General features: G+C 46.0%; 2 protein-coding genes across 2 annotated transcripts in view; one reads left to right on the forward strand and one right to left on the reverse strand.

Annotated features, from left to right (window-relative positions):
- Positions 1-213: 213 nt before the first annotated feature.
- On the reverse strand, positions 214-2911 carry LOC126540143 (uncharacterized). The gene has a single exon (XM_050186930.3). It carries the CDS (start codon positions 2868-2870, stop codon positions 1671-1673), a length of 1200 nt encoding a protein of 399 aa, XP_050042887.1. The 5' UTR covers positions 2871-2911; the 3' UTR covers positions 214-1670.
- A 16968-nt stretch (positions 2912-19879) lies between these two features.
- LOC126540241 (2-Hydroxyacid oxidase 1-like) overlaps positions 19880-27843 on the forward strand; it is a 149547-nt gene continuing 141583 nt past the window's right edge. Inside the window, exon 1 of the mRNA XM_050187043.3 lies at positions 19880-20045. Within this exon, the coding sequence (XP_050043000.2) occupies positions 20039-20045 (7 nt within the window). The 5' untranslated portion in view covers positions 19880-20038. The remainder of the gene's footprint in view (positions 20046-27843) is intronic.

Genomic DNA, 27843 nt, shown 5'->3' on the forward strand with positions numbered 1-27843 from the left:
TGTAATGCTACAGCTATTTCACTTTTAAAGCACTTATAGAAAGCTCCTCCCAGACCATCAGGCCCCGGTGACTTGCCGGGACTAAGTTCGTCAATCGCATCCTCAACTTCTGAAAGGCTTATTGGTCTGTCAAGCGCTTCACAGACCTCGTCTGACAATGTTGGCATTAATGGCAAGAAGTCAGTTCTATACCTTTCAATATCACATGTCTTTTTCCCCATCAAACTTTCATAATAAGACTCAAAAGCGTGTTCAATCATTCCAACATCACTAGTGACTTCCCCTTGATAAGTTATTTCTGTTATTTCTTTGGAAACAGCGTGTTTCTTCTCGTCACTTATTGCTCGCTTGGTAGGCGTCTCCCCCATCCATAAGCTCTCCGCCCTTGCCCTTAATATCGCACCCCTGTACTTTTCTTCATCCATGACTTCAAGTTCCGACTTAGCTTCTTTGATTTCTTTCGAAAATAAGCCAGGCGAAGAGCTTTCTGCGGTGAGCATGTATTTTAGCCTAAGGTGTAATTCCTTCTCACGCTCTTTTTCTTTGTGATAGACTACGCATGCTCTTTCAATCGCGGTTAATTTAACGTCTCTTTTGAAGAGTTCCCATTCTGCAATGAAGAACGCTGACGTAGTTATGCTGAGCAAATTTTCGAGCTTTTCTTGAACTGCTTTTTGAAAAACGTCGTCTTGCAAAAGCTTATCATTTAGCTTCCATAAGTCCCAGCTGAATTTCGATGGTTTTTGTTTCTTTCCTATGGTTGACATAACGAGGCAATGATCGCTAAAACTAACATGTAGCACTTGATAACTTGAAAATAACGGTACAAGGGTTAACGGAGCATAAATTCTGTCTAGCCTGCCATGACATTGACCTTGATAGTGCGTATACATGGTACGATTTCCGCTTGACAACACATAACCAATGTCTTCAAGCTCTTGTTGCCTTACAATCGAACTTTAAAGCAACGCACTTTTATCACAAACACTAGTCAACTTAGATTTATCTTCTGGAAAGCAAACACAATTAAAATCACCCAGTAATATGACATGTCTTTCACAATTCAAGTACTGCTGAATATCACCAAAAAATACTTCCCGCTCCCGTGCTACGTTCGGAGCATAAACACATATAGCCCTCCAAGGTATCTCTGAAAAAGTAAAATCGCAGAGGACCATTCTACCATCCTGGGATGAGGTGACGGCTTCAACTACAGCAATACTGCTACGCAAAAGAATAAGGCAGCCCCCAGACCTACCCGCCGCATGACATACACTTACGGTATATCTAGGGCGGAAAACGTTAACCATTTGCTCCGTGCATTCATCAGTTGCAATTTTTGTCTCTTGAATGGCCAATAAGTCAATATTATTTTCAATAAGAATACGGTTAACTTGGCATTGCCTTCTGCGCCCGCTAAGTCCACGCACGTTCAACGTCGCGACACAAAGACCAGTCGAAAAATTAGCTACCATTTAACGGGAGGAGAAACTAAACCAATTACCACACATCGTCCGTCTCACAGCTGCTGCGATGACTCGACGGTCTACGGAGGCGGACCATGGTTTTCTGGACTTCATAGCCGAATGACGACGGCCGACGCACATCCTGCCCACAAACCCCAGTCCCCAGACCCTAACAACAATTTTTCTAACCCAGGAACGCCTGCGCTAACGCGGAGGCGTCTGGGTTGTAGAACGGCGTTTGGCTGGAACGCCGGGCTTGGGCTTGAACGCAGGTCGGCGTCCCGGGGTAGCTTTCGGAGGAGGCTCATCATTCGCAGTCTCTTGATCCTTTTCCTCTTGCTCATCCGCCTCTTCGTGAAGCCTCTTAGCAGGTGCACTACTTGACGTTGCCATCACGGTGTCATCAGTGTCATGCTGTTCGCCGGTCGTCACTTCTGTTGATGTGCACGTATCTTTGGCCTCTTTTACCTCGACCTCTGTTGAGTTAGTTGGTTCCACCGTGTCATACCATGGGTCTTTCCAGCCGTCCGATGACTCGTCTTCATTAACAGTCGTTGCCTTCTTCAGGGGCGTTAACGCCGAGGACTGGGTCTCTTTCCCTTCGCCTGCGGCTTCCACTGCGTCGACCACGTCCATCAAGTGATCTGTGACATCTTCCTTCAATGCCGGGCCTGTCACTGTGGCATAGGTTCGGACGCACTGGGTCTCGTCGTGGCCGAAACGACGACAAAGCCCACAGCGTGGCACCCGGCACTCGCGTCGTATGTGCCCGATGCCACGGCATCGGAGGCAGAGGGGAGCTGTGCCAGGGACGTGCACGAGCGCAACATCTTCCGCCACTCGCAGCTGGTGGGGCAAGTCTTCAGCGGTGACGCCTGCTTTCAGCTTAATAGTGACAGTACGGGTGGTTGACCCTTTGTCAACGCATCCTTGTACCCGCCACCTGTCCCTGGTGATCTCAGTCACCTTGCCAAAAGGCGACAAGGCAGTGCGAACGTCGTCGTCAGGTACACCATGAAGGAGCCAGTAGAGCTTGATACGGACGCCTCTGTCACACGGGTCGACGACCACACAGCGGTGGTCCTTGACATCAAACGCGTCTGCAGCGATAATCCTCTTTTTCCCTTCTTCGTCCTTGAAAGTCACCGCCCACAGATGGTTCATTTGATAAGCACCCAGTGCAACCACTTCCGGCATGAGAGACAGCCGTGTAAGAGCGTCTCGAAAATGTTCCACTCTGTAAGGCCTCGCCTTAACGTCACCATGTAAAAACACCGTATGCAGAACGGACGCACCTGTTGGCAGCGTTGGTAAAATCATTTGGTAGTCCTGGCCTGGTTTTTCAGTTGACCTGATACCGCGGCCCAAAAGGGTCGCTGAAGCCGCTCGCGAAGAGCCCGACATTCCGCGTCCGCTCACCTCGGTGGCTGAAGAGGAAGTCGCACTCAGCCACGAGTTCGATGCTTCAAAGCGGTACAAAAGCGCCCCTAGTGAATGCGGCGTTGCCTTAGAACTGAGCCGTAGAAAGTTATACTGCGGTGTATGTCAGTAATTATGAACATGTAACTTACAGAAGTCGCAGTTACACGAGTAGCGAAGTGCGTTTCCGCTACATTTCTTCTGCGCTTTCCGCACACGCAGAGCCATCTTGCGGCAAACACAGAAGAACCCCTCCTCTCAATGTACGGCGCTGCCCCGACAGGTGGCGCGCCACGCGCGCATTGGGGCTGTGCGGGGACCGGTGCGAGGCGCGTCGCGGCCCGGACTCCCTCTCCCCTGGCGACGCTTCGCCTTGCTCCCTCACGGGTTGCAGAATCAAGCGTCCTTCCTTTCTTTAGATCACTATCTGTCTACCTCTCTGCCCATGCCGATCACGACGTTTGGCTAGCGTGCATCGTTTCCCCCTCCGAGACACCGATTTCTTTGGTTCGTTCCGCTTGCTCAGGCGCACGTTTCGTTGCCGCGCCGAACGCTGCGTTGCTCGACGCTCACCGCGTCCGATGCGGGGCGCCTCGTAAGTGATCGCTGCGCCGTAGCCCATTGTCTTACACCCTTTGGCGGGTCGACGGGAACGCTGTCGCGTTTCACTCTTGAAGGCGAAGCTTAAGCGTCCTCCAATTTTTCTTGTTGGGTAAGTATAGAAATGCTTACGTTACAAAAAAAATCGCAGGGTTCGCGAATTTCGCGATAACAACCAACAACAACCTACTCCCTCGCCCCCCGCTGAGCGATGCCGTCTTGATCGCCCCATCCCCACCCCCGGGAAAAGAGACACTACCCCTCTATCTCGGTTGAAGAAACGATGATGAAACGTTAACGACAAGAACGGCATTTGCTTACGCGTAGTCTTATGGCCTCCGAGACTTGCGCGCGAAGCTGGCGCGCGCGAACCTGGGAGTCCATAATTGGCCACTTAATAGCATAAAAAGACAAAAAGAGAATGCCAAGCGACACAGTTAAAAATTCAAACAAAGAACTGATCTTAGCTATACTGTTTGGGGAAAAGAAATAAAAATTATTGACAGCCGCAACACATGCCACTAAAGCCACCACCGCCGGCATAACGCGGAACCAACAGTTGGCAACATTCATTCGCGCTTCATTGGTTCGTCCGCTTCGTCTCTGCAACGAGAGCCGCCATCCTTTCGCGCCTGCCGTTTTCTCGTAGTTCTGTTTTTCTGCATGTCCGTGCATGCAGCTCATCGGTAGATGCACGGGTGCGCGGCGTCGCATTGCGACCTGCGGCATTTTCTCGTGTTCGCGCAATCGGTGTGAAACATGTCGCATGTGAAATATTTGATAGAAGTGCCTCACATCCAATTCAAGTCGCCGTACGAGTGTAAGGCTGTGTGCCCCGTTCTCGGAAGCGTCGACGGGTTACCGGCATGCGGATTTCAGGTACGTGCAAATGCGTTTCCCCCTCCTATTGAGCTCTGGAGCAAAGTGTGCAATATTTCATGTGAAAGATGCAGTGCCCGTCATCATGGTGTGAAACATGTCGCATGTGAAATATTTGATAGAAGTGCCTCGCGTCCAAGTCAAGTCGCCGTACGAGTGTAAGGCTGTGTGCCCCGTTCTCGGAAGCGTCGACGGGTTTCCGGCATGCGGATTTCAGGTACGTGCAAATGCGCTTCCCCCTCCTATTGAGCTCTGGAGCAAAGCGTGCAATATTTCATGTGAAAGATGCAGTGCCCGTCATCATGGTGTGAATTTCGAGCGGTAAACGAGAACTGTGGCACTTAGTGCATACCGTGGCTGCTAAGTCAGCGTGGAAATTGTTTTACGTTACCGTAATATGTTGCTGTCAGTCTAATCTGCGGCTTGTGGACAGCTAGCCCATTGACTTTTGCTTGTGGCAGTGATAGGTATGTAAATGGAAGCGGTAATAATATTCGAGAGCAGACAGTTCCTTCGCTCGATGTTTGGTCGTGTTCATGGTGACGTTATGAAAGCTAGAAAACTAACTGGCTTGATCGTGCTTAGTTCCAACTCCAAGGGGCGTAACGTTGGCGCTGTATGTGTTTGTTTTCCGTGCCGCGAGTACCACTTTCATGCTTTTGTTGCATGAGAGTGGTAGCTGCTACATGCCGCCCGGGCAGAATACAATAAAAGCAATTTCCTCACTTTCATATTTATGCAATGTGACGCTAACAAAATTTCCAGCGCTTTATTCGGAGCGTAACTATCCAGTATAGTTTAGTAAGAAACTCAAATTCTATCTTAGCTTAGTAGGCGTGAAACAAGTGAAACTCGCATTCCTTTTTGAATTGTTCGCCCAAACCGCACCGCCCGCAGATGCGTCATCGGGTATTTGACAGTAGCTTCGCTACGTGAGTTGTTTTATACGCAAATATTGCCCGGTTAAGTATCCTGTTAATTTATGCCGACGCTCGTTCATCTTAATTTTAAGCGATTACTATCCCCGAGTACCGAACGATGGAAAAACGTGGGAAATTCAAACTGGCGTGGCTGCAAGTTCCTTTCTTTACGTTTCTTGCATTCAAAGCCAACAGACACAGTATCACTGATTTATTTCCATTTCTGCTGTACTTGATCATACTTGATAAATATAATGTGACAACTGTATTTGCTCTTTAATGTTCTCCATTTACTGTGTATTCAGCTTGGCTGCCAGAAAATGCTTGAATATTTTTCAGTATCCAAGTGGCGAAATATTTCACTGACGGCCGTGTGTGAAACACGCAAGATGACAAAACTGATAGCAAAATGATGAGACGTTTCTTTTATATAGTTTGGACTCGACTTTTGGTGAGAATGTCGATCGGCCTTGGGCCTGGTGAAAGCACACCCGACATGGCCAAAGTGCAGCCTATCAGTTGAGTGCCCCCGAATGGACCATCAACATTCGAAAATGAAGCAGAGCCAGGTAGGGGCAATTTTCACTTTGGAACAGAATACTGACAGCTGCCTCCTTTTTCAAGAACTAAATAACATATTTACAAACCAATCCTTTCTCTTTGTGCAGCCTACATAGAATTGTTTTTTTGCTTGTTATAGAGATCTTCAGAAAGCAGTCTTCTGAACCCTTTTTGCATGCACAAATAAATGAAGAGGAGTGCACTTTCTGAAGAAATTGATGCACTGAAATGTGCGTTCGGCACACAATGAGATGCAGAATAACCATCAACCTTAAAGCGGTAAAAAAACAGGTTTGAAAGATGTTCTAACATCATAACCCGCCGTGGCATACGGATCTAAATATAACAGCAACAGAGGTGCATGCAAAGAAGTGTTTCTAAATGTTTGCAAGATATGGACATTGTCTAAGAAATTGTTTTTATTTACTCGGAGCTTCTTGGTGGCATGGAAGTGCAGTAAAAGCTTAAAATGATGCCCCTGCTCCTAATAAAGCACCTTTAGGTTTTAAGACTAAATTATGGGCTTTTACATTCCAAAGTCACAACCTGAAGTTTTGGGAACCTGGCCTTCCTTAATGTACACCTGAATCTAAGGGTTGCATTTTACCCCCATTGGAGGGCAGCTGCCATGGCCTAGATTGAAGCTGGGACCAGCATGACTGAGCAGCATGGCATCATAGTGACTGGGCTATAAGATCAGGTCAGAATGAGAAATACTGATTAGAACTACCAACTTCTTGGCTCACAAGCACTTTGCACTAAGTTAAAGGAGTATGGAGTACTGGCAGCGACTGTTTATGTACCAATTTCTTTTTAGGCTGACTCCATTATTAGGGTGCGAAGCTTCAATTAGTCAAAACCGGCCTAAATTACAGAACCAGCTCAAAACACGCACCATGTATAGCTGGATTTGGACATGAAAATGGAGTCAATTTATGTCGCCGAAAATGGAGGTGGCAGTCACTATTTCATGCATTTTGCCTAAAACATAGTCAATAATAATGAATCAATTTCTAAAGTATTCTTTTCAAAAAGTTTTTTTCAAGCATGAAAGCAGGAGCCAAATGGTGTTCAGGTGCACGAGTGGTTAGTTGCACAGAACATTTTGCATGCATTCACTGGCTTCTTTCAAGCTTGAAAAAAGAATTTGTTGCACATATTGAGCAGTAGAAAGCTGGATTGGGAATTTTTCAGGATGGTCTACAATTTTTGCACTGACACTTTTGCTTTGAATATAATATTTGAGCAGTTAAATAATCGTTAATAACTAATTACCTAATTAGAAAAAATTCGAAAATTGGTTTCACTTCCTCAAAACGATGGCAAACGACATTACCGTGGTTCTGTACAGCTACGTGGCACTTGTACATATTTAAAGCTTGCACAAGTCACACAGACCACCTGGTACTTACAAGGCATATATAGAAGCGGCTAAGTTGTGTGAGCCAGCCATGTGTAGCGAATCATGAGAAAGAGCCATGTTTCTTTGACTTAAGGGCGTGACAAGATTTACATGCTCGACACCTTGTATCAGTGTGTTCCAGGCCTGTTCATAGTTTAGCTGCTACATAAACAATATTTCTCCACGTATAAGCTCATATGCATCCTTCAAGTATATTGCCTCCTGTAAACCATCCTCGCGCTTCCTTCATTATGTCTTCATCTGTGGCTGTGCTAAATTTTTAACATGCAACTACACAAATTTTCATCTAGTTTTCATATTTCCTCGTTGTTTGGTGGCTTTATTTCTAAAGAAGTTGTTTTCTTTAAACCCTGTTGCACACAGCAGTACACAGCATTTCTGTCTAGAGTGAGAATTGTTTTTTTTTTTTCAGATTGACATTAATGCACCTTGTCTGGGCAATGTAAGGCATTCTACATAACACTGCCCTGCAATAATGTTTTATATTGCATTCCAGCATCATGCGAAAGCTGTTTACTTACCAGATGAGAACCCGCCGTGGTTGCTCAGTGGCTATGGTGTTAGGCTGCTGAGCACGAGGTCGCGGGATCGAATCCCGGCCGCGGCGGCCGCATTTCGATGGGGGCGAAATGCGAAAACACCCGTGTACTTAGATTTAGGTGCACGTTAAAGAACCCCAGGTGGTCGAAATTTCCGGAGTCCTCCACTACGGCGTGCCTCATAATCAGAAAGTGGTTTTGGCACGTAAAACCCCATAATTTAATTTTTTTACCAGATGAGAATATGTATAAGTGTTGGAAGTAACAGAACTGGAAGAAGCCAGCAGATAATGAGGGCCAGGAAAGCATACAGGAACATGTTTTAAGTTTTTTATATGAAGTATAGAAATGATAAATTAAAGGTAAATGAAAGTGGATGAAGAGATATCCACATGTGGGTGGGGAACGGACCCATAACGTTCACATTACGCATGTGATATACTAACCACTGTGGTACTACGGCCGCGTTCGAGCGTCGACTATCTGAGGGACCATTGTGGACGGTTGAATGCTGCCTTGGTAGCACAGTGGTAAGTGCATCGCATGCCTAATCCAAAGGCTGTAGGTTCGTTCTCCCCCCATGGCTGGTTGTTTCTTTTTGACCATTTTCATTTGCCTTTATCATTTCTACATTTAAATAGAAAATTACAAATAAGTTTCCACGTGCCTTCCCTGGCATCTTCCAGCTGTGATTAAGCAAAAATTTGACCTCAGTTTCCTTTCTTCTCGTTTGGAAGAACAGTAACTTCATTTTGAAACTAATGAATTCACCTTGTTCAGCATCTCAATGATCTCAAATCTTATCACAGCATGTGTATTACTAAGTGAAGTTTTTGTTAAGATGATGATATAGCATGGGACCTAATTGGTAGCCTTTGTGTACAGAGATATGACTAGTCTAATAGGAGGAATTTAAGAAGCACTACTAACATGGTCTGATCATGTGTTTAATAATCTAATCTAGCATGATTTCAGGCATAACTGTTGCCCCTGAAAAATATTTGGATCACCTGCATTGGCATTGTTTTTAGAGAGCACCAATACTGCTTTGGTTGAGGTAGCCTCGTGGAACATGAAGCATCGCTTCTTGCTGAGTCAAGGAAATGTCTGCATATATGAGGTGCACGTGTCATATGCTCGAATACTGTTTACGGGCCGCTAATAAGAAAACTACTTCACTTGCCTTCAAGAGATTGCTTCAGTAGTCTTTGCTACTCGATCATAGCCGATTTACTAGAGTGAACTTTCATCACAGTTGGCTTTGCATTGTTTATGCAAAATACCACAATTGCCTACTAGACATGTGACTGCACTAAAACTTGGAATTATTGATCAGTAAGATTTATGGGACAGCAAAACTTAGTTTATTACTTCAGAACAAAATGCCAGGCACTTCGGTTATTTCTGTCATAGAGTTTCTTACAGTAATTACTAGAGGGAACTCTGGCACTGCAGTCGTATCACCATGGGAATGATGGGAAGCACACGGATTCGTCTGATATTCGTGCTTGTGAATTAAGACGTTCTTGTGGCTTAGTATATTATACGCTGTATAAATCGTATTGTAAATTTCAGCGCAGTCTATACTCTTCGAAGTGCAGAAGACGCCGCTAATACGCCTAATTGCTAATAATTGCAACGATTGAGCTTGTCCAGGTGGCCAAATCGAAACGCGCCAAGCGTCTGAAGGCACTGGTATGCCCTCGATAAATTCATTAGGGCGTTGCACTCGCTTGACGTTACATGCCTCCGTGGCTTAATGGTTTCAATATCAGATTTCTGTTCTGGAGTTCCTGTGTTTGAATCCTGCAGTCGGATGATTTGAATGTTTATTTATTTATTACACGCTATATTGTTGAAAATTACTAGTTTGCAAAGTCACAAAGCCGTTTGAAGCCAAACAGACGAACTTTAGGCAAATCCATGTACTTCCTACAATTCCCATGCTGGTACAACCGTCCTTGTTTCATCTCCTGTAGACACTAGCGTCAGAGTTCCCTCTAGTAATTATTGTATGAAACTCGACGATTTCTGCACCTCGCTCATGCAGGAGCGGCACCACACCTGCTGCGTAAACATGCACTACCTTTCGGCCAAGTGCAGGGAATGCTGTCAACTCGCCCTGTACACACTAAGTAAAAGAAATCACAACGTGCAGTTGCAGCCATGTTGAACTGGTGGAACGAGTAGTGAAATGCAGCACCTCCTGAACTAGGTCAGAAAGTGCAGGTTAATCGAGGGGAGATTATATAGTAACAGAAGTTGAGTGATTCTGCATTACATCCACTTTCATCCATAACTTTCAATTTATTTCGTCAGTTATTAAGAACCTCTTTTGCATTGTTGGACAAAACTACAGAATGCCAACATAGTTTCTAGCATTCACTGGTAGCAAACATGTGAAAACTTGCTCTAGTTTCTGGATTGCCGCTTTACCCGTTAACCCCCAAGTTATTTCCGGAAAAATATACCAAATTTTCCAAATTTTTTGCATACTCAATTTTTCGGTGTCATTCTCATGCTAAAAATATATTACTTCATGTCTGGTTAGAAATAACACAAAAATAAAAGCCGCTCTTGAGGGCAGCTTGCCGTCAATGCCGACTGTAACTCATCTTTGACAGTCACAGCAGCATAACATCGGGCAGAAAGAGTGCGACTCGTCATTGGCGATATTGGTACTACCTCCAGTCACTAGCACAGCTTGGGACTTCGTTGCTGCCCAATTTTAATTCTGGAGCTGTTACACTTGGGTGTAGCGTGTGTATGTACGTGTGCATGCATTAAAATGACTTCATGCTAGAGTAAAGCAACTGTAGTGCAGAGAGGCATTAGTCAACTTTATATATTTGCTTTGTAAAGATGCGCTAAGTTTATCTTTTGCACTATAGACTTGGCGCTCTTTAGAAAAAGATGCCCTTGTGCTACTAAAACCTATCAAATTATTAGCTTTTTGCAGTAGCAGGTGCTTATTCTTTTTTCAGGATCGGTGTGCCAGTTTTAATGTTTTTCTTGAACTGTGCGATTCCCACTCACAGGGCTGCATGTCATCTGAGGTGTTCCTTTTTCAATCAAGAATGTTGAGGTTGTCTGTGTGAAACTCGATTTCTTGCCTCAAACGAGCTCGTACAGACTGACCAAGCTGATAATTCTACGTGCTTATATATGAAATATGTTGCGGTTAGGAACCCTCATAATTATTGACACATAGTAGGAAATTTTATGTGTTAAAACAATTTCATGAAATTTTTCGTGTTTTTCGCGTTCGTGTTCACTTCTCTACTCTTGTGTCCTGTCTGCACGCCTCACCATTTTTTTGCATATTAAATATCGTCTAAACTTAACCATGCTTCTTTTACCACAATGCAGGGGGAGAAAGTTCCGGTAACACCATGCATTCAGTATGGTGGCCCAGACGTGTATGCAAGCAACCTCCTTCATGTGGACCAAGAACTACTCTGCAGTGTCTCGCAGACTTCCATGCGGAGCCCTCAACATTCTCGTCTCAGTGGAATGGCTGCTCATCTATCAGCGTGTATATCACCAAGACTGCCAGTTGTAAAGCTTCTGAACCCGTTTAAGAAAGCTTAATGATTTTTTTATTTAGTTTTCACGGTTGGCCGTAGAATCCTAACATTTGTTATGCTTCTAACATTTTCACCTGGCACAAAGCGCTGAAATAACTTCAAACCAGTGTCATGTATTTAACTGATGCTCACTCTAATGCCCATCTGGTTTCGTTAGTGTTTAAGAAATTTCAATGTCTGATGAGGTAACAGCATTTAAATTTGTCATCGTGGCTCGTTTCACTGAGCTGCTAGGAAATAAGACGCAAAACTTATCACACGCCAGTTGTAGCATTTTTGTTTTCATGACTACAGTATACACTTTTCAAAAGATGGAAAGTGGGGGAAGAAAGCCTCATGAACATAATCATCCTAGGATTGTCATGTCCTTACAGCTCTGCAATGACTAATGCCTCATACATCTTGGGAGCACATTGGTCGCAATGCCTACAGGTATACTTGATAAGAGTATAGCTTGCATCCAGATTTGCCACACAGTTGACGGCTGATGGCTTTTTTTTGTCGTCTTCATGTTACTACAATGTATTCAATATTCATTTAGATGTAAAGGACACCACAGGCACTGAAGTTTCAAATGGCACTTGCATTTCAGGGGACAAAGTGCCAAGTATGCCTGTCGCAAAATGTGTTCTAGGGGCTACCTTGCCTCTATAGTTAAATGGCCACCAGATGCTCTGTGTACAGTGTAATCGGTGTACTTGTCTGGAGTGCTTGAAAGATGTGCTACGGGCTGTACTGGCACTGTCTGAAGATAATGCATGGTTCTAGAAAGCCTGCAGCTGAGCATCTGCCACCGTTCTGAAGGAAGTGCCCTAATTTATTTTGTTGATGTTGAAATTTAGGAGCTGCAATGAATAGTTGTGAATGTGGCAGTGCTGCCGAACTAAAGCACAAATTACACACCTCGACTCACACAATGCACTCTGAAAGTTTTGCTACGTGGTATCTGTGTTTGCTGCCTGACCTTATGGCACCTTTATGAGCAGTCGCAAGTGATTGCAGCGGCTGAGGCTTTATCAACTGGCAAGGTGAAAAAAGAATGCTGTGCCACCAGTGTGGCTGCACACTCCGAGATGCAAGCTATCTTGAACCAGGTGTTCGGTAGACAGTACCTGTGCAGCCAAAACATGGTGTTTGAGCCCTATAGGCAGCTGCGTTCACAACTGCCCACAAGTGTGCTGTCACAACAGAAAGTTGAGAACAAGCAGCATTTTTACCGGTGTTTCTTCAAAACATTAGTGCAAGTCATTCTTTCACCAAGGCCGGTAATTATGCGTATGTAATGAACAGGGCATTTGTGACACACAAGGGGTCATGTGTCAAGTTTAATTAGATCAGTAATCTGAGATGGAACTATAAAAAGTGTACCTCTTGTTCCTCAGTGCTCTCTTGGAGAGATGACCATTTCCGGCAGTTTAGTTTTGACTTTTTATGTCTTGATTTATATATTGCAACTATAACTAACAGTTAGTGCTCTTCAGTGCTGCCCAGTTGTAATGGTATCTTTGTGATATTTGCAATATTTTGCAGTTCAGGTGAGCGAAGTATATGTCTTTACTATTACTAGTTTTCATGTTCAACTTTTGTAGTGCTCACTAGTTATTACTAGCCATGTTTTGTTCACATATGCTCTTGGATTGTTGCGCGAAGTGACACGGACACAGACTACAAGCAGACAGGACGAGCGCTAACTCTCAACTAAATTTTTATTGCAACGAAGAACACACACACACATTATATATATATATATATATATATATATATATATATATATATATATATATATATATATATATATAGCTGTGATTGCAAAAATCCGCAGCATAAGATAATGACAAGGTATGGAGATATCAGTGAAACACATCGGGAAGTAGGGAAGTCAAAAAAGGAAGCAACAAAAAGACACTACTTCAGATTAACACACGTGTTGTGAAGATACTGAAATTCGCATTCTAACAGACAAAGATGCATGGCTAACACAAGTCTCTGCTAATTTTTTATTGTGGAATGCCTCGATTATTTCCCGTGTGGTTTGGCATTTGTGTCTCGAAAGAATTTTTGTGTCTTCAAACAAAGGTTTACAACCGCAATTGAAACAATGTGACGCTAGATGCGAAGCATTAGGGTTGTAAAGTGAATATTTGTGTTCTTTAGTCTAATATTAATGCAGACTAAAAGAACACAAACATTCACTTTACAACCCTAATGTTAGCCATGCATCTTTGTCTCTGTGAGAAAGCGAATTTCAGTATCTTCGCAACACGTGTGTTAATCTGAAATAGTCTTTTTGTATTTCCTTTTTTGACTGCCTTACTTCCTGATATGTTTAACTGATGTCTTCATACCTTGTCATGTTCTTATGCTGCGTTTTTATGCAATCACCTATATATATATATATATATATATATATATGTTCTTCGTTTCGATAAAGATTCTGTTGAGAGTTAGCACTCATCCTGTCTACTTCTAGTCTGTGTCCGTGTCACTTCGCGCTACAATTCAACATCATGTTACTGTACTAACTCGCCCAACTTTCCATCCTTGCGTTCACATAGACACACTCAGACTTGTTCTTTCTTATGTGACTGGTTATTTTTGTACTCTCTAATAAGATGCAGTGCTTTTCGAATGAAAACGTGATAGTTCGTAGTGAGGTTATTTAAAAAAACTTTTCTCCTTAAAATTTATTAGAATAAGCCTGTGCCATTATTCGGTGCTTATGTCTATGTATTGGTATGGTTTTACTCCTTATCTTCCTTTTTACTTTTCAAATGTGCAAACATTATTATGTAACCATTTCTCTTTAATGAAATAATAAATACTTCTGACATATCGTCACAAATTTTACAATGATTGTGTTCTATTAGGTAACCTTAGACTAGCTGATTGTTATTCTGGTAGCTTAACTTACAATTCCTGTGGGATATTCAGTGCAAGCACATGGTGAAAAATAAACAATTATTGGGTATAAGCAGGTCACTGGCAGTAAATGGAGCATACATAAATTTCAGGAAATAGTGCATGCTTATATATTGAACAGCAGGCACAGCTACACATGCAGTTTTGTTCGTAAATGCTGAAACATTATTCGAAGTGGAAGCGCTTTGTTGCATTTTGTTCTTTGGCTACCAGTGCTACCTTTAAGTCATATGTGTTAAAGTACTAGTAGAAGCATCCCGTGGAGATAAATGACAACTTTGATGAATAGAGGTATAAAATGTGTGCTTAAAACGGCAAAAAACGGCCTGACAGGCAAACGTATGCTTCTGTACTACTGCACTTGTTACCGTCGCCAATCCATGCATTGCTTGCGCTCTATTGCATTCAATATGAGCTACAACAACAAGCTGTGGTGTCTTTCCCTCCTCTTCGAGCTGGCGTTGCTGCGAAAATTTTTGACCAAGAAAGGTGGAGGTTTTTAATTATTTCTTAAATGCACGTAACATCATGCTTTTGGCTGTGCGCTGTTTCCACGGAGTGATAAGTACTGGTGCGCCAAGGTGCGGGAGATCCTGTTTCCTTAGTGCAGCGCGCGTTGTTATTGCGCTCTGCATACTGCCGGCAGTGTACTATCACTGCAGAGGAATATTACGAAAAGCATAGGGTTTGTGCATTGCTGCGATTATGAAACTTAAATTTTTTGCCTGAAAGGGTCGCACGTTATGCTACCACATGACGGACCAGAAGCGCAATATGACGACGCCCCACAGATTCTGCCTCATACTGAACAAGTAAGTTACATAGCTAAGGCTAGGTAGCATTCACAACAGCTGGTCTGCCCATTAACTACATGGCTGTAGTGAACGCTAAAATACTTGCAAAGATAACACCCCTTTGGAAGAGTGTTGTCCATGCTACACCCATGTTGAAAGGGTGGTGTCTGTGTTACGCCCATATACAAAGGGTGTTGTTTGTTTTACACCCATACGCAAGGTGACGTCATATTAACACCCTTTCCTTTGTGGTGTGTTAATTTGCACCCCTTTGCTTGGGGTGTAGCAATACACCCAAAAAGGGTGTCACCCATGGGACAAGTCATTTACACCCTTAAGGGGTGTTAAAAGTTTTGGAGTGCAGGCTCTTCCTCGTCAGTGACCATTTCTCTCAACTTATCAATGAATTCCTTCTGTCATCAGACAGTAATCAATGGTCGATTGCCGATTTTCCAATTCCCACGTGGTCTGCCCCTCACACTTAGGCCCTGTATTTACGATAACCAGGTTATGTTGCTAACGAAGATTTTGCATTGACTTCCCGTTGTTCTTGGTATAGCCATCTAGATCCTGTATGTGGGCATTCATGTCACCTAATAGGATAATTTCGGCACCATTTCCGAAACCTTTAATTTCGGCACTGATACATTCCACTAGCTGCTAATTCTCTCTAGAGTTATGTCCGGTCCGCAAATACGTTACGCCCAGCCAAGCTATCGTTCCACTTATTTTACATGATAACCAAAGATGCTCTTAGCATTTTGAATTTACTCTTTTTCATTTGACATCCTGATGGATGAGCACTCCGATCCCCCCTCCATTTCTTTTTGTTTTAGTTCTGTTGCACCGTTCCCAAACAGTTATCAATCACTGGCGGCTCTTCCGAGTCTCTAAGGTGTGTTTTTGTAACCGCATAGACCCCTATTTGTTCTCTATTAAACTGTTCTTCAATCTCTACCCACTTTTTATTTCTTCTGCTGCCCTGCATGTTCATGTAGCGTATTGCATGGTGAGCTCTTTTTCACATTTTCCTCCTTTTTATTTTATTGGTGGCGATGCTATTCCGAGGTTCTCCTGGGGCCCTTCTTCATTACTACCTACACTGGCCTCCTGATCACCCGCGGGCCCCCCAAAAATGTAACCGCGCTACCGGAAAGTTCCAAGCCCACTTCTCGTCCACGCCTGTGATTTAGGTGGATCCTGTCTCGTTGGAAACCACACCTTCTCACTTCCCAGTTTACTTCTATAACCTCGAAACCTTTCTGTGGGCTTACTGTCCATGCAGCCTAATTAGTAGCCACTACGGCTCTTTGTGCCTTACTGTCGCGTACAGGCACCTTCGGCATCATGCACACCACGATGTGCACCTGAGGGGACAGCTCACGCTAGTTGTCTACCCCCTACGCCAAGCGCTGGGCTAGCCCTGTCGTTTTTTTTGTTTAGGACATCATTTAGCCTACCTGCTACTACGACAAGTTTGCGTCCGTGACCATTTTCTGCGACCTTTGCTTTTGCTCGCTCCATGACAGCGCCCAATGTCCGTCCTAGAAATGTACCTACCGCCACTCTTTTGTGACCTTTCAGCCTCTCCACAATTGCCTCTGAGCATCTAGCCAGGTTTGAGCCGCCGGCGATAACCAACCTTTCTCTCTCTGCTACTGCAGAAGCCTCTACCTGCTTCCCTTTGTCATCTTTTTCTGTGTGATTTGGACTTCACAAGGAGCATTGACCCCTGCGTTCGTGCTTTTCCTTTGCGGCCACATCAAGGAAAGTGCAGCTCTTTCCCGCTACCCTATGCCCACGTTGCAGATGGATGGATGGATGAATGCTATGAGCGACCCCTTTAGATCGGGGTGGCGTGTTGCGCCACCAAGGGTCGCGGATGGATGGATGTATGGATGTTATGAGCGTCCCCTTTGGAACGAGGCGGTAGGCTTCGCCACCAAGCTCTTGTTGTTATACTGCCTAATGTCCTACCTAGATTAAACAAGAAAAAAAAAATTACTATGAACTCCCACAGCCAAATTTTCTTATCCCCTGTTGCAAACTGTGCTTTTGTAAGACTTCGTTTTTTGTCGTTTCCCTACTTTTCTTCCATCAGTCCTCCAATCGCCTCTTACTAATCCCTATTGCGGACATGTTTACTTTTCCACTGCTCTCGCTGAACCCAAGGGCTTCAAGGAGGCCAGTGGTGCCTAAATCGACCGCTGGGTAGACGTCTTCACGTTCTAATAAAATATGCTCCATAGTTTCGCTATCTTTACCGCAGCAAGCACATGCTTCTTCTTCCTTCTTATATCTCGCTTTATAGGTGCGTGTTCTATGGCATCCCGATCTCGCTTCCAAAAGTAATGGGCTTCCCTTTGAGTTATCGCAAATTGTTTCTTTCCTGATTTGGTTTTTTCCTCTTAAGTAGTTACTCATGGCACGTTTCTTTTCCATTGCCGCCGCCCATGAGATTATTTCAGCCTCTCTGACTTTCCGCTGTACGTTCTTTCTTGCTGTGTTGCACACCGTACAGGCCGCATACTTACTGGTAAGCTTCCTAGTTCTTTTTCTCCACTGTGTATATGTTTTCAGACATGTTGGCCTGTACGTGGGATGCTATTGTACGAGAATACACTTGTCTTGCTTTTTTCTGTGAGATGCAACACATATATGTAAACAATATGTATTTACAATGAGTGTAAAACCTTCGCGCTGCCAGTCAAACAGGGGCAAGGACCTCGACAAGCTGCTTTTAGCAGCTTTTTTGCTCTTGTCCCAGCATTCTTTCTTTTCATACGCGGAAGAATGCTGAATAAAGATTTTTATTTTTTTATTTTGATGTTTCTCCTGTACAGATACCTGAAAACTCTCCCAGCCCATTTAGTTTCTTCCACATTCCTCAGTCGTTCTTCATACTCAATTTTACTGCGAGGTTCCCTCACTTCAAAACTAGTCCAGCCCATATCCTCCTGCAATGCTTCATTTGTAGTCTTCCCGTGAATGCCCAATGCAAAGGTTCCCATCGAATCCTGATTGTACGCCTGATTTAAAGCAAACAACCGCATTTCCAAAAGTAAGTCCTGGAACCATTACACCTTTCCACATACCTCGAAACACCTCGTACCTATTGTATCCCAATAGCGCTCTGTGCTTCATTGTGGCTGCATTTCTCTTCCCCTTCACTGTAATTTTTTTTCCTGTGTTTCCGTATATCTATTGCCTTTGTTTATCAAGATACCAAGGTATTTACATTCTGTTACCCCAGGTATTTCCTGGCCCTGTATTGCCACTGCCTGTTCACTGTTCTCATTGAATACCATAACACCTGATTTTCTAACACTAAATTTCAAACCTAAATTGTTGCCTTCCTGTCCACAGTTATTAGCCAGACGTTGCAACTCACTTTGCTTGTTAGCTAGCAACACAATGTCGTCCGCATAAAATAAACATGGAAGCTGCTGCTCAACTACTGTACCCGCCTGTTTGTATGAGAGATTGAACCCGATATTACTTCATTTTAGCCCCCTCTCCATCCTGCGCGCATTTCACGCGAGCGTCATCTGGTGGTGCTACAAGGAACCCGGTTGTGCGCGGGGTGCGCGAACTCCGCTGTGATTGGTCGGCCTACTCAGCAAGAGAATAGTTAAGCCGTAGCCACGGTCACAACACTTGGTGAGGTGGTACGCAAAGGAAAGCTTCGCTTTAAAAAAAAATATTTAACCACTGCTCAAACGCGTATATGGGAAGGAAGCTTCAAACGCGCGAGTGTTATGGGGCAGAGATTCAAAGTATGCCATATGGCTGCATGCAACTGAAATTGCTATTGCGTCTACCGGAACAGAAAAACAGCTTCGCTGGAAATTGAGCTGTTATTCCACAATGTCGCACACGTGTGCTACTGTTTTTACTTTACCCGCCATGGTTGCTTAGTGGCTATGGTGACGGCTGCTAAACACCAGGTCGCGCGATTGGATCCCTGCCACGGTGGCCGCGTTTAGACGGAGGTGAAGCGCTAAAACATCAGCGGTACTTAGATTTAGGTGGGTGTTAAAAAACCCTACGTGGTCGACATTTACGGAGCCTCCCCTTACGGCGTGCCTCATAATCAGATCGTGGTTTCGGCCGTAAAATCTCATATTAATTATTTTTTGTGAAGATGGGCCCAGGTCTATCGGTGCTTCGAAACGGTAAAGCCATCAGTTGACAGAGGTGGGGGCTTTCTTAAGGCAAAATGTGCTGCTTCATTCTGTCCTTCTCCTCAAACAGCTTCTTTCTTCTTTTTGTAATTTGCAGGAAATTAGTGAAACGGACAAGTGAAACATTATCCCCAGAGACAATTTCCAGGTTTCGCGCCGGAAAGTAGGATCGGAATATCGAGAATTCGCTCACATGGTTGGTTCGTTTCACGTGTAGCACTGAAACATTTCTGCAGGCATATGGATTACAAGATTGCGAAATTTTACGACCGAACCTCTATTTACCTCTTCATATTACCCGTGGAGAAAACGCGATCAGACAGCTTATTCCGTAAATGTTCTCAGTCTCGGGTTTTAGGAATCATGGTGCAGGGGTGTCAAAAGCAGCCAGAAGGACGCCCCAGTCCGCCAAACCAGTCCAGAAAATGTTGTTGATGATGACGATGCAGATGGCCACGTCCTGGTGCCCATCATCAGCAGGTGGCCACGTGAAGCAATCACCATGCTGTTGCGTCTGGCGTTCCCGTCCCTGTTTCTCCTCTCCTACAATATTCCTGTATTATTCACGTTTATTCAGGCTCCATTTCGAACGCCCAGTCCACTTGCGAAGTTGCAAAGAACGCCAAGGTTCCTCGCACATGCGGCACGTGTTACGACCTGTCTGACCCATTTGGCAAACAGCTGCGACTGCAGGGCTTCGCTGAAACAGAAACGGAGCTTGCTGCGTCTCGTCCGCGTCGCCCGCCCATGGAAGGTACGCTCGGGGATTTTTTTCCTCAGTTTGCCGCGAAAAGTAGATTTCGAATAACTCTATTAATCGTTTCTTATTTTTTTTTTAGCTCTAACACTTTTAATCACAAGAACTGGTCATTTGCGTGTGCACTTCGACTTGTGGGGTAATATAATGATGACTCCTTATTTTCCCTTCGTGCTATTAGGCTTTATGCCCTCATGCTCGTACGACGCCTTTGGTCTAGAATGAAAGCGGTTGAAACAGATAATTTTCTTGTACCAATGGTTTTCTACACCCTATCTACTTCGAATGCGATTTTCGCACGTTATGTTTTCAGTTGATTTATTCTGTTTGTAACCGATGGCAATTACGCACACTGTAGATCAATCGGGACGAGCCATCCAGAAAGCTTCGAAAGAATAACTAGGGCAGCTCTTGGAAATGATGTAAGCTACAAACCCGGAAGAAGGCCTTGAAGAAGCTGATAACAGTCTTTTAGGGCAGGAAATGAAAGTCGCCTATAACTAAAAAATTATTAGTATCCAAAGCATTCATAATAATAAGCGCTCAGCGTATATTGTTGCTAGTAATATGGGCCTTCGCAATAGTCATGGAACCAAAGTAATTTCTCTGTGGTATACTAGCTGGGTTAGGCGGCGATTCTAGCATTCATGAAACTTGAAAAGCACCATCACCTCAGAAAAACTTAATAATACATATTTTTCATATTTATAATTGTAGCGCGCTATCTATTGTTCGTGGTTCATCAGCTTGAAGCTTGTTTTCGTTCATGATATTGACACGTGTGCTTTATCTTACTCCCGTGACCGCGGTTCATTGGCTAACAAATGGTATCAAATGTTAAACGTTATCGCTCAGCACGGGACGCATTTTTATGTATCAGAAGTTTCTCGAATACCCGATGGTTCTACCCGATGTGTGTTGTCGCTGCACCTTCTGTAATCTGATTGTACGCGCGATGCGAATTATGTAGTACTTTCTGGAAGACCCGCAGGCACCGGCGATTACTCTGGAACCTTCGATGACTCATGTATGAAAGCCGACGCGCTTGATCCGCAGATCAAATTTTGACGACTGCCATATGCGTTCGCCGCTATCCTTGCTCTTTGGGCGTAACCTGCTTTGGAGGGCAGAGGTTCGCCCAGTAAAGCGCTTGGGTCGTCGTTAAAAGTTTTGCTCTTGTATTCATCGTCACTACTACGTGACATCCGGTGGAGGTGCTAGTGCGTTCATGTACTGAACGTGCACGCGAAGTCGCTATGCAAGTCCAACACCCGAGGACAACACCAACGTCGCCAAGGAGCAACGAGCTAGCCGTGGGCTGCAATGACTGCTACCGGACTACGGGCCTCATCCAGAGAAGGCCACAGGAATCAAGGCAAAGTCATAAACCCCAATGACTACTCCAGCGTCCCCAATCCTGCTGCAACAACCTCGGAAACCACTAACTTTCCGTGGATCATCAGCTGAAGACCCCGATACATGACTGGAGATCTATGGACGAATCGCGACTTTCAGCAACTCGAACTCCGATGACAAGCTGCGACAGGTATACGTTGCCTTAGAAGACGCCGCCATAATATAATGTCTTGAGAACAAGGAGTCGACTCTGACAACATGGAACCTGCTTCGAAGCGGCGTCCTGTGGACATTTACGAGCGTCGTGCGCAAGGAAAGGGCCGAAGCTATGCTAGAAGCCCGAATACAGTTACCCAATGACAACATCGCGATTTTCACGGAGATGACTTGTCTGTGCAGACAGGCCAACCCCGATTTGCCTGAATGGAAAAAGTTCGCTTCTTGATGAGGGATGTCAGGCAAGACCTCTTCGCCGGATTGATACGCAACCTGCCCATGACTGTTGCTGAATTTGTTTCCGAAGCCACTACCGCTGAGAAGACGCTCGATATGCGCGCAAGCCAATGTACCAGCTGAAACTACACCGGTGTTCAGGCACTTGGCAGGGACGACATGCAACAGACCATCAGAGCGATCGTTTGCGAGGATCTCCAGAAGCTCTTTCCAAGGTCGCAGCCTCAAGTGTCCTCAATCGCCGACATTTAAAAGAAGAGGTTCAGCGATCACTTGGGGTTACTGAAGTGGAATCGTCATCGCCACAGCCGGAAGAGAAGACGCATGCCGCCGTCGGCGGCCACCAGATTTCCCGTCTGCGCACGCGCCGGGGCCCCATGACGCCGCCATTCTGTCGTCAGATGCCAAAACCGCCACCGCCGCCGCCATCCCACCCATCCGTCGGCGAGCGAAACACCCCGAGGAAGGCAGACATTTGGCGCGCCCGCGACCACAGCCCACTCTGCTACGATTGCGGAGAAGCCGGCCATGTGTACCGTCGATGCTCATACCGAGAATTGGGAATGCCAGGCTTCGCCGTCAACGCACCGCGCCCACAGCTTGGGGAGCACCCTCGTGACATCACCGACTACCTCAGCGCCACTCAGTGGAGCTCTCGACGACCACCCTGTTCGCCGTCATCAGGTCGCTACCTGTCACTGCAGCGTCACCATACACTGGCCCAGCCCGGGGCCGCTCTGCAAGTCTATATCCGGAAAACTGAAAGCAGCAACCGATGCACCACGTAGAAATGCCGACGATCGTCTGCCGACGAGGACAACACCAAGATCTATTGCAACGACTCATCAGCGACACGCCCCCATTCCGACAAAGCCCGGAACACAAGAATACGCCGAGGAAAGACGACCTGACGACTCCACGTATGCGCCACAGGTAACAGCGATGCAGCCGTGATCCGATGCCAACACCTATCTGCAACGGAAGAAAAATACCGACTCGACGTGCTTCTCGACGGCCACGAAGCCACCGCGTTTGTAGACAGTGGAGCCGCTACTACGTCATCAGTGGATTATTCGCCAGCAAGTTGAAAAAAAAAACAATCAAGACTACGTGTGACGGCCCTAAAATTCGTACAGCTGAAGGGTACCTGATAACGCCGTCTGGAATCTGTAGGGAAAGAATTACAGTCATGATCGGACCTACCATCCGAGGTCCTCTGTCCTCCAGCAGTGGTCGCGAGACGTGATTCTCGGCATGGACTTCCTGAACCAACACGGCGCAATCATCGACTTGAGGTCGAAGTCGATAACGCTGTCCACAGACCAACCGATAGTGATAAATGGCCTTCCAGTCAGCATGTCTTCAGTGTACTTGAGGACCAGGTCAGCATCCCGCCTCGCTCCAGCATTGTAATTTTGGTCGCCACCGAAAAACTCGCAGACGTAGAAGGCATCATTGAGGGCAACCGACGTGTACTGCTCGATATAGGAATTTGCGTCACAAGAGGGATCGCGCGACTGCACGGAGGGAAAGCGAAAATGGTGCTGACAAACTTCAGCCCGGAGTTCCAGCACATCAACAAGGGCTTGACGATCAGATACATTGAGGAAAATGTGAAAACTAGCAATGCGTTCGTCCACTCGGATTCTACTGCATCTAACCCGACGACCATTGTTCCCGAACCAGACTTCGACAAAGATCCAAGTCTCCTCATGAATAAGCAGCAACAGCTCACAGGTCTTCAAGGACAAAAGAAAGGATGCTTTTCGATGTCATCAAGGATTCGACAAACACCTGTTGCAAAGCATCGCATAATAAGCGAAGAGTGCACTCGACCACTCCTCCAGAGCCCTTACCGAGTTTCGACGCGAGAACGTAATGCTATAAGGCAACAAGTCCATGAAATGCTGTGTAATGACGTCATCTACCTGCAAAAAAGCCCGTGGGCGTCTCCTGTGGTTTTAGTGAAGAGCGATGGAAGTCTGCGCTTCTTCGTTGATTATCGCCGCTTCAACAAAATCATCAAGAAGGACGTGTGCCCACTCCCACGGATAGAAGACGCGTTGGATCGGCTCTGCAATGATAAATACTTCTCCCCAATGGATCTCGAGACTGGCTACTGGCAAATGAAAGTCGACGAGGGGGATAGCGGAAATACTGCCTTCAACACGCCATACGGCCTCGATGAGTTCAAGGTCATGCCATTCGGACTGTGCTCGGTGCCTGCAACGTTCTAGCGCGTGATGGCACGACGTTAGCAGGGTTGAAGTAGCAGACCTATCGTGTTTACTTTGATATCATGGTCTTCTTCACCTGAGATTTCGTTGATGACCTTAGGCAGCTTGAGACAGCACTAAAGGCCATCAAGTCATCAGAGCTCACTATGAAGCCGGAAAAGTGCCGCTTCACTTACGATGACCTTCGGTTCCTTGACCACGTCCTCACCAAATCTGGAGTCTGCCCCGACGGGCAGAAGAAAACTGTCATCACAAAGTTCCAGCAGTCCATCGAGAAAAAGGCAGTGTGTAGATTATTTGGGATGTGTGGCTACTACAGACACTTTGTCAAGGTCTTTTCACGCATCGCTGAGCCACTGACACATCTAACAAAATGCGATGTCGAGTTAAAGTGGGAACTCAAACGACGCATGCAGTCTCCACCAGTGCTTTCGAACTTCGGCGATGACGGCGATACAGAATTCCACACTGACGCCAGTCGCCTGGACCTCGGTGCCGTCCTAGTCCAGAGGAAAGAGGGGCTCGAACGGGTAGTAGCTTACGCTAGGTAATCGCTGTCAAAAGTGGAAGGCAATTATTATATGACCGAAAAGGAATGCCTCGGCATCATTTAGGCTACAACAAAGTTCCGCCCTTACCTATATGGCAGGCCGTTAGTGTTGGCTAGGGCATTTAAAGGACCCTTCAGGACGCTTCGAACGATGGAGTCTGAGACTCCAAGAGTTTGACATTTCTGTCGTCTACAAGTTGGGACTGAAGCACTCTGATGCCGACTGCCTCTCACGCGCCTCCATTGACCCGCCGTCACAAGATGACGAGGATGGCAACGCCTTCCCTGGAATAATAAGCGTCAAAGACTTCGCTGAACAGCAACGAGCAGACTTGGAGCTCAAAAGCCTCGTCGAGCATTTGGAAGGGAGCAACGACGTGGTCACTAGGGCAGTTAAGCGAGGTTTCTCTTCCTTTTCGCTTCAAAACAAGCTACTCGTAAAGAAGAACTTCTCACTAGTCCGCGCCAACTGCCTTCTTGTTGTTTCCTAAACACTGCATCCAAAGATACTGCAAGCCATACATTACGATCCGACCGCTGGGCACATCGGATTCTCCCGTATGCTATCGAGGATACAGGAAATGTATTACTGGCCGCGCCTCACCGCTGACACCGCCCGTTACGTCAAGACAGGCTGAGACTGTGAGCAATGCAAGACACCACCGAAAAGGCCAGCGGATTACTCCAGCCGATCGAGGCTCCTTGCCGACCATTTCACAAGATCGGGATTGATTTGTTGGGACCCTTTCCAACGTCAACATCTGGAAATAAGTGGATCATCCTGGCGACAGACTAGTGCAACAGCTTCGCAGAAACGAAAGCTCTGCCGAAATTTTGCGCAGCTGAAGTGGCGAAATTCTTCGTTGAGAACACCCTCTTGCATCATGGTGACACAGAAGTCCTCATCACCGACAAAGGAACGACCTTTACAGCAGAGCTCACCCAAGGCGTTTTGTGATACAGCCAGACAAGCAACAGGAGGATTACTGCCCACTACCCACAGACGAATAGTCTTGCGGAGTGCTTGAACAAGACCTTCGCTCATGCTATCAATGTACATCGATGTTGAGCTCAAAACATGGGATGCCGTCCTGCGGTAGGTAACCTTCTCTTATAACACGGCAGTGGAAGAAACAACTCATATGGCGCTGTTCTAGCTGGTTTACGGTGTCAGAGTTGTCAGACGTAGCTGAAGAGATGAACTTGGGACGACAGGGCTAGGCGAGCAGGATTTACATTTAAAAACAGGACATACATTGGCAGACTAGCGCGACTCCCATATGGATCCCGCAAGACTAACATACAGCAGACGGCTTACGAGCACACAGTTCACTAGTTCATTTCTAGCATGACAAGGAGCACTCAACTCCCGACAACGATCACGATACGAGCACTCCCTAGCAGCCGGCAAACGCTGCTTATAAGCTCTCCGCTTGACGCCATAGTTCGACGTCATCGTTCGACGTGGACGGAGCAGGAATGGTCGGGAAGGTTCGTCCAAGCACTGTAAACTTGCCGCCGCCCCGCACTATGGCTCACACACACTAATGCACACAAGTTCGAGCCCACACACGCAAACACACAGGTGCGAAGGTCTGGAGCCGACGACAGAGGGGCGCCGTTCCGCAGTATCGTTTACGCCCACACACACAAAGGCTCCGGAGTCAACGACCGAGGGCTTCGTAGAACTGTGCTCCGTCTCGGGTGGCGCGGCGGAGTACCACATTCCTGAGCTGACCGCGCGCCACGTGGCTGCCGGTCATCCGCAGTTCTCGGAAGGGCTCCCTGTCTGGTGGGCTTGGAACACGTGCAGCGGGCTGAAAGCTGGCACGTTGCCACCCCGTATGGCCATTCTTAACAACGGCAGGAACCCGACGACGACTCTCGACACCACGCTGCCGCACGTCACCGACGAAGAGAACCTCGATGTCGCCGCCTATCTGGAGCACGCCGGAGAAGCCCGACAGCTCGACCGCCTGCGCATCAAGAATCAGCAGAGGACGAACAGCCAACGCTGGAATCCTCGACGACGCTACGCTGAGTATCAGCCAGACGACGGTGTTTGGGTCTGGACTTCGATAAGTCTACGAGGACTCAGCAAGAAACTGTTAAGACGCTATTTCGGACCCTACAAGATCATCCAACGTATTGACGCACTGTGCTATGAGCATCTATCAGTTCAGGCTAGACGGCATAACTGAATTACAGCGGCGCCGCCCAGGACTAGAATTCATCCACGTGGTGCGTCTTAAGCCTTGCTACGCCCGCTGAAGAAATGAGGGACTTTGTTTCTTTGTTGGCGTTATGTCTTCTATTTGATACGTGGATTTCTTTCCGCTTTCATGTTTGTTTGCAGCATCAGGACGATACCTTTAAGTGGAGGGATTTGACACGTGTGCTTCTTTAGCTTTCTCCGGTGACCGCGCTTCACCGGCGCTTCACCGGCATGTTATCGATGGTTCTATCCGTTGTCTGTCGTCGCTGCACCTTCTGTAATCTGATTTTATGCGCGACGTGGATTCTGTAGTACTTTCTTGAAGACCCGCGGGCACCAGCGACTACACTGGAACATTCGATGACTCATGTATAAAAGCAGATGCGCTTGACACGCAGATCAGATTTTCGACGATCGCCGACTGTGGTCGCCTCTATCGCTGTTCTTTTAGTGTAACCTACTTTTGAGGGCACAGGTTCGCCCAATAAAGCGCTAGTTTCGTCATTCGCAGTTTTGCTGCTATCTTCACCGTCACTACTACGTGATAATATTCTTGTTTGAGGCCCTTATGGTAGCTTACAGAGGTGTACGGATTTTATGCTGCATTTGTGGCGGAGCGCCCTATAAACAGGCTATAATAGGTATGCGAATACGAAGCTATGTCTCATCGACGAGCGGGTCTCGCATTCACGGAAGCGAGTTTCAGCGCCGTGCTATATGAGCGCTACCTTTGCAAAGTGGCTGTCGAAATTGTTTTGTTACCATTGATATTGCCAGCACTTACTATAAAGTAAATATAACGCCTGCCATCGTACGTGTTTTAAATTTCACGATCCTTGTCAACGAGAACTAGATATCACTCTACAAATTTCGTGCCTTAAGATAAGCTCATTTTGATCGCGTGCTGGGTCTAACGTTATCGCTGATTTGAACTTTCTTTAGATGAGCTGTGAGTAACCTGTCAACAGCTGCCTTTCGCATTAA

The sequence above is a fragment of the Dermacentor andersoni genome, chromosome 2 (assembly GCF_023375885.2).
Source record: "Dermacentor andersoni chromosome 2, qqDerAnde1_hic_scaffold, whole genome shotgun sequence".
Lineage (NCBI taxonomy): Eukaryota > Metazoa > Arthropoda > Arachnida > Ixodida > Ixodidae > Dermacentor > Dermacentor andersoni.

Bases quoted from the DNA above. Each gene is read 5' to 3' on its own strand.
- LOC126540143 (XM_050186930.3), bottom strand. From the start codon at position 2,870: ATGTCGGGCTCTTCGCGAGCGGCTTCAGCGACCCTTTTGGGCCGCGGT.